The sequence below is a fragment of the Pollachius pollachius genome (assembly GCF_949987615.1).
Source record: "Pollachius pollachius genome assembly, chromosome: 3".
Lineage (NCBI taxonomy): Eukaryota > Metazoa > Chordata > Actinopteri > Gadiformes > Gadidae > Pollachius > Pollachius pollachius.
In genome coordinates, this window is record NC_136936.1 from 37,734,199 (window position 1) to 37,749,198 (window position 15,000).

General features: G+C 46.6%; 1 protein-coding gene across 1 annotated transcript in view; it reads left to right on the forward strand.

Moving 5' to 3' along the window:
* Positions 1 to 13,718, forward strand: part of impg2a (interphotoreceptor matrix proteoglycan 2a) — a gene marked incomplete at its 5' end in the record, with an annotated part of 21,579 nt that extends 7,861 nt beyond the window's left edge. Inside the window, 12 exons of the mRNA XM_079731481.1 lie at positions 610 to 818; positions 1,953 to 2,227; positions 3,534 to 3,693; positions 3,802 to 4,718; positions 5,733 to 6,020; positions 6,117 to 6,336; positions 6,902 to 7,112; positions 8,807 to 8,995; positions 10,542 to 10,743; positions 11,086 to 11,165; positions 11,631 to 11,705; positions 11,941 to 13,718. Of these exons, the coding sequence (XP_079587607.1) occupies positions 610 to 818; positions 1,953 to 2,227; positions 3,534 to 3,693; positions 3,802 to 4,718; positions 5,733 to 6,020; positions 6,117 to 6,336; positions 6,902 to 7,112; positions 8,807 to 8,995; positions 10,542 to 10,743; positions 11,086 to 11,165; positions 11,631 to 11,673 (2,794 nt within the window). The 3' untranslated portion in view covers positions 11,674 to 11,705; positions 11,941 to 13,718. The remainder of the gene's footprint in view (positions 1 to 609; positions 819 to 1,952; positions 2,228 to 3,533; positions 3,694 to 3,801; positions 4,719 to 5,732; positions 6,021 to 6,116; positions 6,337 to 6,901; positions 7,113 to 8,806; positions 8,996 to 10,541; positions 10,744 to 11,085; positions 11,166 to 11,630; positions 11,706 to 11,940) is intronic.
* Between the last annotated feature and the right edge of the window lie 1,282 nt (positions 13,719 to 15,000).

Genomic DNA, 15,000 nt, shown 5'->3' on the forward strand with positions numbered 1-15,000 from the left:
TCGATTTCGTAATTGATTGATAATCAAGGAGTGAACCACCAATGTAAGCAAACTATTGACCCGACCGACGGCAGTGCACTGAAGCACTACGTCAGAGAGTAAACAAAGACGCAGCCACCTTCTGTTAGCCACTATTACCGAGATGCCCTTGAGCACCTTCTGAGAGCCAAGCTAGCCACACAAATTACACTCCGCACCGGCCAAGGAGTGGTGGCAGAACCCTGCTGTAGTAGTTGTGGTCGTGGGCATCTGGCATGGAGCAATGGGTTTTTTCCACAGTGAACGTGATGCGGAAAAACACCTCTTCACGCTCAGTCAGCTTTCCCTGTTTGAACAGACGAAGACGCCTGAATCAAATATATCCCCTTAATTGGAAACTAATGGATTGGAAACTCTTTGATCGGATAGTTATTGTATTTGGTCCATTTTAAGTGTGTGTGTGTGTGTGTGTGTGCTTGGGTGTGTGTGCGTGGTTGCGTGTGTACGGGTGGGTGTGTGTGTGTGTGTGTGCATTTGTGTGTGCTCGCAGTGCTCTGCGTGCATGCATGCATTTGTGCGCACTTTCATGCGTGCGTGCATGTACGTGCGTGCGTGTTTGTGTCGGTGCAGGGAGGAGGCGCTGGTGGTGGACTACTCGGTGACGGTGCTGGTGAGTGGGGAGGGCGTAAGCCCAGAGCAGCTGGACTACCTGACCCTGCAGTCCAACCGGGTGGAGAACTCCCACCACCTGGTGGAGGAGAGGCCCACGCTGGTCTTCACCGTCAGCAAGGTCCGGATCCATGGGGGTGAAGCGCTACACAAGACAGACGCCGAGAGTGGTGAGGGACCCGCCAGTCGCTAATAACGTCCAATCGGAAGGCAGGGAGATGGGGATCTGGCGTTGGTTTTGATAACAACATACTGGATCGCTTGGCGAAAACTTTCCTGATGCCTTGAAAGAGTCATCTGTTTTTTATTCCTCTCCACTCTGTGTCAAAGAGGACCCAGGTTGTAGGATGTTTCAGTCAAAAAAAGTGGAAACATTTGAAAGAAGAAATCACGCAAATATCAGTAATAGGAGCTGCATTTACATTCAGAGCGAGGCACTGAGGCCCGCATCCTGAAATGGTTTGTCCCGGTTTCAGCCAACATGCTTCCTTTTTGTCGGAGGAAATCTCATCTACTCAAGGTTTCTACTTAACTTCTAACCTTGAGTGATTTGAGTAACTCTTGCTTTCTTTCTTGTCCCTTTCTCTCATGCATCAAAATTTGCCCTCCTTTTGCCGATGATATCAAATTCCTCTGTGTGTCTGTCACGCACACAGAGACACGCACACACACGCACATGCACACATCACTACACTATCTCCAATTAGATAGACAGAGAGTAGGTTTGCTCCCTCACACTTTTCAGGGACCTTTTCCAGTGGAGGAGGAGCCACCAATCATAATGACTCTACAATTTCTTCCCCTCCATACGACTTGTACACCACTGGCTGTGATTCCTAGTAAATACGGCCATTAGCTTAGCAGATTAGCAAGCCACCTGGGAGACGAATGCCATCTGAAGCCCACATTAGTTATGGGCCTGAATGATGGGAGGTCTAAACAAGCTCATATGGCCGGCTGGCATGCCTCCGCTTGGGGACTCACAGGCATGTCTTGGCCACGGCGCTCAGCTTTGATGGTAATGCAGTAATAGCTTTGGCCTGTGACGATTGGCCGATGTTGGGGCCAGCACTGAGAGCTGATTGGCTGAGTTTGTCTGAGGTAAATGTGCAGTCAGCGTGACGACTGTCAGCAGGGTCGACAGAGGTAGAGCGGCCTGGCGGTGGACCAATAAGACAGCTGGAATGGGACCCTGCTTGAGGAGCCAGAGTCGCATTCAGGGCATATTCAAGTGTTTACAATGCTGCTCTGTGCTCACTCCTTTTCTGCTAACGTTAGGATTTGAATTGTTGTTGTTTCCGCAGAGCCTGGATCTCCGGACCCCCCACACACCCCAGACCACCCAGAGACCGCAGAACCGACAGAGACTCCAGAAACCACAGACCCGCCACAAACCCCTCACCCTCCACAAACCTCTAGACCTCCACAGACCCAAGACCCTCCACAAACCCCTCACCCCCCACAAACCCCTAGACCACCACAAACCCCTAGACCTCCACAGTCACCCGACCCCACAGATACCCCTAACCCTCCAGAGGCCCCTGAGACCCCCGAGTTTGAGTCCTCTGATAAACATCTAGTAAGTCAAGGTTATCTCTATGAAAACAATGTATTCCTGTACACTATTTAAACACCAATCTAAAGGAGGGCTCCCTCTGTCTGTGTTTCCTCCCAAGGTTCCTTCCTTGACAGTTAAGGGAGCTTTTGCTTTATCTTTCGGGGACTAGGGTTATGGGTGTCATTGAAACCATGTGAGACTGTGAATGTGATTAAGCGCTATACTTATTTCATCGACTTGTCTTGACTCTTCATCTGCGGTAGCCAAAATCTGATGTTAGTCAATAACATTTAGAGAATGAGAGAGAAATATCCACAGAGACTGACTTTTGTTTGACTCTCTCTGTTAAAATACACTGCTGTCCTGGTGCAAATAATGCCAGCTATATGGGGGAGTAACTATGGACTTGGATTGCCTCACTATAGAGAAGCCTAGCTTGACCATCCCCATGTACATATGACGGGCATTGAAGTGGCAAGGACTGACTGGCAGCTATGCAGTGTATATCAAGACTAAAGTACAAAATAAACACACATCAACATAAGTCATAACATTGATCTATATGCCCAGTGAAGATATATGTTGCTTGCCTCCATGAGGTTTTGGGTGATTATTGTACGGTAAAAACAAAGGTTACGTGGGATTTCAGCTCATATTACGTAAAACTGCCCACACATGTTATAGTTTGGGGAAAACTTTGCCTTCACTGTCCAATCTGTTATCCCTCAAACATAATGCGAGTTATGATTTATGCCCGTGTTTGTCCTTGAAGCCCAGTGGTGTGGCGATGTCTACTATAGTCCAACAGAGGATTTGGTTCTACGTTGCATAATACTTGTTTTACACACTCAATGGAATAATTGGAGGTTGGTTTAGAGCTTGACTCTGTGCCACTTTCCAGGCCCCATAGAGAGGACAGATTATGTATGTGTATGTGTGTGTACATTTTTCTCTGCCGACACCAGAGCTCTCAATCCGACCGGATCATTCCCCATCTTTATTTGTTCTTTCTGCAAGGGCTGAGTGTGCCCTTTGATGCTAATCAGGGCTCTGTCGACTCTACAGTGCCTGCTGGGTCGCTTTACTACCCTGCTTTGTGTGTGATTAATTGGACTCATTACAAGAACTGGGAAAGCTTGGCAAACTGCTTTCCAGTAATTGATTACCGAGTCTGAGCAACCTCGCTACTGTGCCACAGAATGAATTAAGGCTACTCTGTGAAGCCTGGTTGAGGATCGGACGTCTTCTCGGCTTCTGTTATGCCTTGGCCTGAATGAATAGGCTGATTGATCCTGGGATACTTTACATTTGTTTGTGAATGGTACAGGTTGATGCAGGGACAGCAGATGTCCCCATCCTGGTGGAGGACTCTGCAGAGAACAAGACAGACTTCCTTGAGGAAGTCCCCGAGATGGATGCCGTGATCCTGGAGGAGAGTCAAAAAGAGTCTCCCGATCCTGGCAATGCCATCTCTCCCATCGATGATAGTATGTTGCGCTTTTTTTCTCTCTTCTCGCTCTCTCTAAATATTACAATACAATGCAATCACGTTAGTACAACAATGGCTTTAACTTGCTTGTCTTGACGTCCTCCAGGTATAGAGGAGGAAGGCCTGATACCTGGAGACCTTTCGCTGATGACCACTCCAGAGAGCCCACCGCCAGAGACGCTCCCTGCTGAGGTGGCGTCCCCAGAGCGAGCAGAGGTGATCACTCATCCTGAGCCGCCAGTGGAAAGCGAAGCCTCGGGCCTGGAACCTGACGATCCTCCATATTCATCAGAAACATTTACAACTACAGAGGTGGTGGAGGACTCCTCTGAGACAACAGATGACGGGCCGATCAGCAGCCAAGAGGAGAACGCAATCTCTGAAAACATTCTTGTAGAGCAAGAAATCCTGACCGAGGTCCAGGAAGGGGCAGGACAAGAGTCCATCGCTGAATCTGAAGGGGAGGACAAAGAGGAAGCCCTCAATGTGGAGGACGTTCCACAGGAGATTGAAATCACCACCGTGGTGACGGAGACCACCCAAGAGGAAGACCATGTTGTCTCAGTGGTGGTGGCTACACCGGCGATGACAGATGAAGAAGAGGATCTTCCACAACAACCGGAGGATCTCCCGGCCATCAACGTCACCCTAGCCCCTCCTGAGGAGCCTGCAAACGGGAAGGTAGAAGAGGAGGGGGAGGATGTTGTGGTGACAGGGGAGGAAACCGGAGATGTTACAGAGCAGGAGAATGAAGAAGAGCTGGTGGAGGTTGTACCCGAAGACCCGGTGGTGGAAGAAATGGCATCGGATGGCCTCGGTATCTTCGTGTCAGGTGACCTCACAGAGGATGAGCTCTTATTGGTCAACCAGAAGGAGCCAGAGCCTCCAGTCGTCAATCCTCTCCACCCTGGTCCCCCGACCACCCTGTCTCCTGAGAGAGAGTCTCCTTTCACTCGCATCTCTGACATCGTAGCGGCCGTAGACGAGCGGTCTGACATGGGAGTGTCCGTCACCACCATGGATGTAAGATGACACTGTTGTTGAAGGAACATGCTGGTGTTAACTCCAGCTTAGGTAGCTTAGCAGCTGAACCGTTAACTCAAGAATAGATGGTCAAATATACATAAGACTTAAAGGAACAATATGTTTCATTGACCAGTGTTTAAAATGGCCACTGCAGACTAAATACACAATATTAGAGAGAGTTGTCTTCGCCCGTCCTCTCTTCCCCAGACTCGAAGCTCACATGGGTTGCCAGGTTTAGGACAATGAACGTACACGAGAGCAAGATAAGCCAAGCTCATTATATTTTGAGTGAGCCCAATTGGTGTATATTGGCTAGGCGACGACAAGTCCTACACTCACACAAATTAATCAGCTAATGTATACCTTTACAATTTATTTATGTTTGCAAATTATCATCTTTCTAGCAATCCTTCTTGGCACTAAGCTTTCTCCATCTTTCAAATGCAACTCCAATATTTACCCATGTTTCAGAATATCTTTGGTCATGAAGCTATTTCGAAAGAGTGCAAGGCTTTTTTTTTTGGGTTAGTGAGAATGCAGTACAATCTCAGTTGATCCCGTTTGTTTGCTTGCTTCCTTGGCTGCAGCATGCTGTGTTTGTATGCCAGTTTTTTTCATACCTGGCAACACGGGGTATTCCGAAAATAGTGAATCATAACACATGCCAAAATAATAACAAATGTTGCGAGCCGGAACGGAAATTTGAAGGTAAAACAGACTGGCTTTAGCAATGTGGTCAGAGAAGCCAGTATTCAGACTCACTTAGACTCTGATGACATATCATGGTCATTTTAGGATTGAGTAGAGTACATTGTGGTATATTGTACATTTAAATACATTGGCTCACCTAAAACACTTCTAAACTCCACTAATGGGGTGAACACATAGCCAAACACATAGTAAACATTGATATTTTTGTGTGCACTTACACTTCCAATGAAGCCACCACAGGCACTCCAACATAACACTCCATATTGTTTCAACCAATCATCACCTTCACTGTGGCCCCAGGTGCAGACCACCGTGGTGGAACTGGCTGACCCTACGGAGGGGGACCCTGGCTATGACATTATTCACTATGGTTACGGGGCGACCAATCACACAGAGGAGGGCAGCAGTGGGTTCCCGGCCGGCGCGCCACTAGGCACCGACCAGGTGAGCATCGCCATGCCTGTGATGCCCCAGCGGGCGCTGATGGTGTTCTTCAGTCTGAGGGTGACCAACATGATCTTCTCAGAAGATCTCTTCAACAAGAGCTCTGCAGAGTACAAGGCCTTGGAGCAACGCTTCCTGGAGCTGGTAAACCACCCGTCTGCTCTGTATACATTCTCCTGTGTTTTACTTGAAGAAGTCATCACTTTGAACTGTTTCGTTTCATTCCATCTCCTTCCACAGCTGGTCCCCTACCTGCAGTCCAACCTGAGTAACTTCCAGAACTTGGAGATCTTGAATTTCCGCAATGGGAGCATTGTGGTGAACAGCAGGATGAAGTTTGGCAAGCCAGTGCCCCAAACTGTCACCACGGCAGTGTACCTGATCCTGGAGGACTTCTGCAACACGGCCTACCAGACCATGAACCTGGCCATCGACAAGTACTCGCTGGATGTCGAATCGGGTAAGTGCGTGTTCTGAGCAAACCATGATGAGCATTGGCAACGCTGCTGCACAAATGTTCCAAAAGTCAAGATTATCTGTTTTCCATGTTTAATAGTCCGGTATATGAGCTCACTGCTTTGATTAGCTTGATTTGAATCTAAGTGTGTTGAATCTACAGACATTTTCATGCCGAAATAACATTACATTTACGCCGTCATCAGTTTGATTGAATACAGCGTACGATTGTGTCGTGTTCCTTGCTCTGACTCCACTCACAAGATATTTCCACCTTCCTGAATGATGTGGTAGCAAATCAGATTTGGATGGCAGTAGACCATTGCCTGCGTGAATTATTCATACTCATACTCTCGTTGACAGTCTTGGATAAACAGCCCCAAACATTTCTGATTTACATGCTAGCACTTCCTGTTCGTCACGTAGCAGACGCTTTCACCCAAACGTAACTAACAAGTGAGGTCGAGAACAATAAACATGCTGATGCACTTCCATATGCCCTGCTCCCTCGCATACCGTCTCCCAATCCCAGTGAACTAACAAAGGGACGCCCTCCTTCCTCCCCCCAGGCGACCAGGCGGACCCCTGCAAGTTCCAGGCGTGTAACGAGTATGCAGAGTGTAAGGTGAACAGGTGGACGGGTGAAGCGGAGTGTGTGTGCACGGCTGGCTACTTCAGCGTGGACCTGCTGCCCTGCCAGAGCATCTGTGAGCTCAGGGCGGACTTCTGCCTCAACGACGGCAAATGTGACATCATCCCTGGCAAAGGGGCAATCTGCAGGTGTGTGTGTGTGGGTGTGTGTCTGGGTGCGTGTGCTTTCGTGCTTGGTGTATGTGTGTGTGTGTGTGCTTTCGTGCTTGGTGTATGTGTGTGTGTGTGTGTGTGTTTGTGTGTGTGTGTGTGCGTGTGCTTGCAGGTGTGTATGTGTGTGTGTGTGTGTGCGTGCTTGCAGGTGTGTGTGTTTGTAGTGTAGTTTGTTGTAGTAGGTTAAACAACCTTTCTCCTGTGTTTATCTCAGCCATCTCACAGTTATGGTGAGTTGTATGACAACTCCATCCATCTTGAACTCTCATTAAGGGGTAAAAACAGCCAAAATTCCAGTACAGCACTAAGTAACTATATTTTTATTTTAGCTGCAAGTCGTCAGCGTTTAACATGGTGGACACATTGTCAACAACCTCCTTATCTGCCATGTAACCATGCCTTGAGGTTTTGTTATGTCAACACATCCAAGCAGCTAAGGTGAAAATACACAGCAAATGATTTCCTGGAACCTTTTTATCTTATTATCTATTAGAATGATCTTTGTCGTTTTATTTTACTATTTTTGAAGTTAATTTCAGTTGAGCTGAGCGTGTTTTATTTCAAGCTGGGGGAATAAGGATCACTCAAGAATAGTTTTTGAGTGCTGCAAAAGGCCCTTGCATCACAGACGGTTGTTTGTGTGAATCCTGTAAGTTTGACAGGGCTTTTGTTTTCATTCACATTGCAAAATGTAAATGTGTGCTTACGTGTCGTGGGTCAAGGCACCAGAGTAGGAGGCTGGGGGGGCATGTCTTTCAGTCTCCCCGGGCTGTTGTATGAGGCTTGATTTTGAGATAAAATGTTTATGAACAGGCATGGAAACAATAGCAAGGGCTAAGATGAACGCCGGACTGCTGTTTCACACCCTGCCTTACAAAGAAGCCAGCACATCCAGATGCTGCTGAATTGTTGCCTACTCCACATTGGCAAAGCCCGTGACACGCTCTGAGGGCAACACGTTGCATTTCTGGCCTTTTCAAAAATACCCAGAAGAGATTCTCAGACCAGTGGTATCCTAAGTAATCAAAGATGTTTTTATAAAAGCGCTTCCATATGCCATCGTTTATATATTGGAAGATTCTTTAAAGCTAGGGTAGGCAATTTCTTTTGGAAACACTTTTGGTCAAAATGGGTTGAAATCCTGACATCCTGACAGCGCTCAATAAATCAAAAGCCCGGACAGAATGACATGTATGGATGACCTACCTGCCCGTCTACCTACCTAGCCGGCTCCCTGCACGCATTCTGCCCGTGCTCTTTTTGCACATTCCCCAAGTCTTCCATAAGGCTAGGTAGACCTATTGCTAAAGTTAGCAAAACAGTCATGGGTTTTGGGGGTGCGACTTTGGAGGGAGGTATGATTTGTTTTCAGTGGATACTTGGATACTAAATCGACTTGACTCTGGATTGTTTCTCTGAATTGCCCACCCTAGCTTTAAAACACTCTCTTTAGACACATATTAAAACTAAGTTGTTTTTGTAACGGAACATGCTGCCTTTATTAAGCTATTATAGAGCAGCCCAACAACAGAACATTAGTGACAGGACATGGCTGGTGAAACAAACAGTTGCTGTTTGTGAGTTGCATTTGATATTATGAATAGAACAAACGGCATCTTTAAGGCTAATTATTTAGATGCATTTGTTTGTTATTTACTTTGTACATACAGGTGTCGTGTTGGGGAGAACTGGTGGTACCGCGGCGAGCATTGTGAAGAGTACGTATCGGAGCCGCTGGTGGTTGGCATAGCGATAGCCTCGGTGGCGGGCTTCCTGCTGGTGGCCTCCGGGGTGATCTTCTTCCTGGCCAGGACACTGAGGGATCAGTACGACAAGGACGAGTCCGAGGACCCCATAAGGTGAGAGGCTAATCGCTAACCGCTAACAGCTAACCCTCTCTGACCTCTCCGTAAACATCAGATCTATTGGGATGTAGTCTGACCCAATGTGTTTCTTTTACTGGCTAAACTCAATTCTGCCTGCGCCTGGAGTTTTGGTTGCAGCCAGCCATTGGTCGATCAAGCTGCCCATTCTGCCCTTCAACTCTCTTCAAATCCAATCTGGCCAATCTCAGGTCAAGTGTGCCCCTCACTTATTTAGATAACACATGTTTTTCACAAATTTTTCACTGTTCACTAATGCAGACATATGCGTTTGAAATCATATCAGGGACAAAAAAAATGCTTAAGACACAAAAACATCTTGTCTTCAGATAGATTTTTCTCATTAGCAGTGGTAGAATAGGATGTTCCATGATGACACAGACTAGATTTGGGATGAGGCGAGCTTTACTTGCTGAAGCATTGCACCAAAGCACTGGAACACAGCTGCCTGTCCCACGGTCCCGGTCTTAGATTACAGGCATGAGGTCCTGCGTACTAACTGGGGAATGAGAGGGCAGAAGTCGCTGGGACATTGTGTGACTGTATCTGTGGGTTAGCCAAACCAGAGCTATGCCGCCAACCCCCCCGCACCCCCATGGGGCTCATGTTCACCCCTTCTTTCCGTTATATTTACCTCCCAATAGAGAAACTCAAATGTACTCATATTCAAATGCAAATAGGGAGACGTCTGAAGATATCTACGCAACCACAATATGTTTAGGTAATTGAAACTCTCTTTTAATCTGTGGATCTGGAATGAGTTTATAATTGGCGTCCGGGAGAAACTGGATTAACCACAGCCAGAGAGTTAACCAATCAGAGCAGTGCGTTGATCTCTATCCATATAGCCTCCAGACTCAACACAATATGGCCACCGATACAATGACTCAGAGACAACAAGTATTATCCCGGGTTAATCAAGGTTAACAAATACTCCAAGCCAAACCTTCTTATGATTCTGGAGAGACGTCTGAAGAAGTGTCTGGCCGCCTATCCCTGACCGGGTACACAAATCCTTCCTTCTTCATCTTCTCTTTATCTCCAGACTGAAGCTCCGTTTGTTTGGCATCCATTGTGTAAGCAGCGCCACTTAACAGTTTAACATGCCTACTGACGAGTGCTGTTGCCAATGACTGTATGCCTGTTTTTGAAGCCCTGGCAGAAGAGACTAACATGTAGTTCCTATAACGGCCTGTAGGTGGTTAGAGTCGCTTGGATGCAGAAAGACCTGTCACCATTTTACGTCAAGTAATAAAAAGCTTATCGTTTTGTCTTTGTTCAGTTATCTCAGTGGCTCGTTCATCTTCATATCTTGTTTTCTGCAAGGTCCTGTTTAACAGTTTTTACTCCATTAAAAAGTTATTAAGGCGGCCATTCAATTCCAGCCCTCAATGTGCCATATATGGGCGCACAGCCTACAACCAAATCTAAAGCCTCAAAACAGTTGCGTTTAAACCAATGAACATCATGCAGTCTACATCTTTACGGTGGCGCTCTCTGTGTTTGCGCCGATGCCCTGCAGGCATGCGGAGAGCCACCCGTCTCTGGAGCGGGCGACCAAGTACAACCCAATGTACGAGAGCGAGGCCACCACGGGCTACAGCCACTACTACCGCCGCTACCCCGAGGCGCCCGTCTACAGCAGCGCCAGCGCAGAGGCCTCCACCGACTTCAGCAGCGAGGAGGTCCGACACATTTACGAGAACAGTGAACTCACCAAAGAGGTGTGTGTGCGCGCATCTCTGTGTGTGTCTCTGTGTAGATGTGAGCATCTGTGTGTGTGTGTGCCGGTGTGTTTGTGGCTTTACTGAGACATTACTTGGAAGGAATGTGTTCACTGTATGTTTATAATCCCCCCATGAGATATTTTATTGACCCAACTTTTTTCCACAATTAGTTGCACATCTGATTTAGCCCCGTTAGGGCTGGTATTGGTAGTGAGTCGTAGTAGTAGTACTGTTATCCAATACCAGATGTCTTGTACTGCTGCTTATTGAAACTGTTTTGAATGGTTTATCAACTCGAAAGGAGAAGTTTGTTTTTGATTGTCCTGTCTTCATTTATAGGAAATCCAAGACCGAATACGCATAGTTGAGCTGTACGCTAAGGACCGGCAGTTTGCAGACTTCGTCCGGCATCACCAAGCGTGAGTAAATGTTTACGTCATTCCTTCCACCTCAGTGGTAAGGCTCCTAATCCAAGTCATAAGCCAAGCCACCCTCATGGGCCTGAGATACGCTATACAGGTGATACCAGAGTGACAAGAGAAAAGTGTCTTCCACTATTTGTAACACCAAGTACAATCTGTCCCAATAAACCTCCATTCAGAGAAAGAAAAGGGATTGGCAGGGCTGAGCTGGTGAGAGGGTAAACATTGAGAGGACTAGAGCCAGGCGGTCTCCACTGTAATGAAGACAGAAGGGATTTGGTAACGCGTGACGGGTCGATGGGTTGATGGGTCCGTCGGGAGAATGCGGTGACCCGCCAAGACAGATAGAGTCGTTTAAACTTATTAGATTTTGGTTTTGTGAGTGAGACAGCATGTGTGTGTTAGATAGAGGGAGCTGGACTAGGAAACCTATAAAGCGCCCTGCGGGCTGATGTGTTACAGAAGCGTGGACATCCGTAGAGAAAGCTCCTCCGCACAATCGTGAATATCTCCAAACCTTTCCCCTAGAAAAATAAGGTACGTCAGCCCTGAAAGCTCATTACTACTCAAATAGATTTCTTCATCTGTTTAGCTAGATTGAAGATAGACCACTGTTTAAAATGTTGTAGGAATTAGAAATAGCTGATGTAGCTTGTGCTTGTCCCCTCAAACGGACAATTGTTTAGTTTAACAGAGGCTTGTGACTATTTAACCATCGCCATCTCCATCCACATTAGCTACATTAACCGTTTCTTCCAACCTCCTTCCCCAGTGCCTTCTCTTGATTGGCTGAGCTTTGGTGGAACGTCCTTGATGTCGGGGGAGGCATGCCCGATTAACAGATGCGTCCCTCTGAGAAGATTCTGATCGTCTCCTTTACGTAGCTTGAAACGCTAACCGTTTGTTAGTTTGGAGAAGACAATAACACAGCCAATATGGAAAAGTGTAAATTATGGATAAGTATCTTAGATGAATAGTGTTTTGCTGATTTTTGGCTGCATACGTGTCCAATGTTCTTCAATAAGCATAAAATCTCACAAAATATAATGGGGGCAAAATTGTTGTTCCTCAATGTATCACTCTGACAACTGAGTTCGGAGGGAAGACAAAAATAAGAAGGCTGCTATTGTTTCTAGTGAATGGTGCTATTTATATAGACTGATTGCAATGTTCCTCTAGCTTACGTAAAGCTTCAGTTTACATTAGTGAGTAAACTCTATCTGTCAACTTCATCGTGGAGTTCACTGGAACATCAGGTTCCTTTACTGTTCTGCATTTAGGTGGCCAAACAGAGCCACACTAGGATTACTGTGTAGGCCTTGCATCGCTGATGGAAACTTTCAGTTAGGTGATCCACAGAGTAGTATTCCACCCCACGTAAAACGTTGACAGTGATACCTCTGCCTTCTTTGAGTAATCCCTTCATCAACATCTTTTAGATTCTGTGTTTTCATTTTTTTAAGTTTGATGAGACAGACATGAAGGAACAAGGAACACACAAAAAAGAGAGGCCAGCATTGAGGGAGGCTCGATAGCTCTCCAGCTCCAGGACTCCAGAAATAAGTCAAAACACATTTAGGATGGAAAATCTTCTAGGGAAAAGGAGTCTGGGGATTTGATCAAGTGGTCTGCTTTCAAATGCAATATGTAATGGGGACTGAAAACATTGAAAATGAGGAGAAAGAAGGGGAAAAAGAAAAAAATCCCAAGTTTGGTAAACAACATGTGCTTTTTGGATAGATGAAGCAAAAGCCTGTCTTCTCCCCCGAAACAAAACTGGTTTCACGAAACATGGAAAAAAAATAAAATAAGTGGCTGGCTTGGAGAACCGTCCTGCTCTTCGAGCTAAAATAATGAAGAGTGTTTTCCACGTGTTCCTTGCGCGTCCGGGGGCTTGTGGCGGTTTGCCCCCTACCTGCTGGCGGACCACCACATCTGCGGCTGATTACGCTGCACAAGGCTGTTTGGTTTGGCATGCAGGTGTGACCGTCGGACACGTAGAGACTTTTTGTTTACATCGCAGGCTTCAAGATTTCTGCTTGTTTAGATTCAATAGGCCACAGACACAGACTCCTCTCACTCTCTCTCTCTCAAATGCTCTCTCTTTCTCCTTCTCTAACGCTATCTCTCTCTCTCTCTCTCTCTCTCTCTCTCTCTCATTCTCACTCCCTCTCTCATTCTCTCTTTTTCTCATTCTCTCTTTCTTTTTCTCTAATTTTCTCTCTTTCTCTCATTCCCACTCTCTCTCATTCTCTCTCTTTCTCTCTCTTTCTCTTTCTCTCTCTCTCTCTCTCCTCTTTCTTTTCTCTTTCTCTCGCTCTCGCTCTCTCTCTTTCTTTGTCAAATCTGGCATGCCTCTGCGTGTTTTTATTATGATGTTTTTATTTATGTGCGTTCCACACGCTGTTTCATGTTCTTCCTCCTCCACATGCAGCCCTGGACCCCGTCCACTGCTCTACATGAGGTTCAAAACAGGATCGCTATCAATTGCGTCCCAGGTCGATGTCTCCGTCTGATTACACATCCAAGGAAATTATTGTATTTTTTCTGTTTTCTACCATTGTGTATGTTGCATATGTTTCTCACCAACACACAGCTGTGTCGTTGACCAATATGAATAAATATATATACTATTGTTATCCATGTGTATGTTTTATACAATGTGAATCAGAGGCGACTGGGGTTGGGGGGACCTTGAGTCAGAAGGGACTAGTCGGTTTCTCTCTGTGGGGTGAATGTGTGGGCCTATACTGGGCCACTACGCCAGGTGTTAATCGACTGCACACTAATCCACAAAGCAGATTAGTCTTAACAAGGATGGATAAGGCTAGTTTGTGGCCACAGCAGGTCCTAAGGAGAGTGCAGCGTGCCAGGAATCAGCCCGCGTCACATATGCATCCCCTCCCCCCCCCCCAGATACACACATACGTGGGCACACACACACACACACGCAGGCACGCACACTCAAACACAGAAACACACACAGGCACATACACACACACTAAATCAAATAATATCCTGGTTGAGGTGAAATATGTTTCCTACCAGTTTTAACGTACGTGGAAGAACGACATAAATATTGACACTAAAAAATGAGAGCCCACTCTGAGACATTAAACGTTACGGCCTAACGATGAGTTTCCCCTCTCAAGTGTTGTTGTGTGAGTTTTCAACCGTTTTCGGGGTGTGGTGTTTTGATGAGGTCAGAGGCTGGCGGTGGCCTTGGATGATGTCATCTGCGATTTTTAAAAAATATGAAATACTTTTTTCCATGGAAGACAAATTCAGCCATGCAAAGTCAGAGAGAAAGCAAGTGTAGCTGAGTGAACGCCAGGGCGAGCCAGCGACCTTGGTGGGTCTTGCGCTCCGGTTTGATGCCATTAAGTGGGCCGCTTATTACGGGTGACGAGCGCGGGCAGCCGGTCAGAACTGCAAACCGCATTGTCACATGCTGGCTGGATGCCCCGTGTGTGACACCACTGCCACTTCAGGGGGATTGGGAGTGTGAGAGAGGAGTCAGCAGGCTGGTTGAGCATAATGTGTTTGTTTCCTTTTTAGTTTTTTCTCTTTTTTTTAACATAATTTACATATTTACAGACAGCCAACGGCCAATGCCACTGACGTAAATGACAAACAACCTCCTTCTCCTTGCGTGATTTAGCAACAGACAGATGCAAAAGTTAACTAGGACGAAGGGACCGGTGACTGTTGTGCATGACGTTTCATGATGGATGCTGATTGGCCGAGTTGTCCTGAGACGTCCCTAAGAGGAGAACGCGTACACCCGACCGCTCGCACCTGCTTGTGGCTCATCCCACTGACCCCTGGAGGT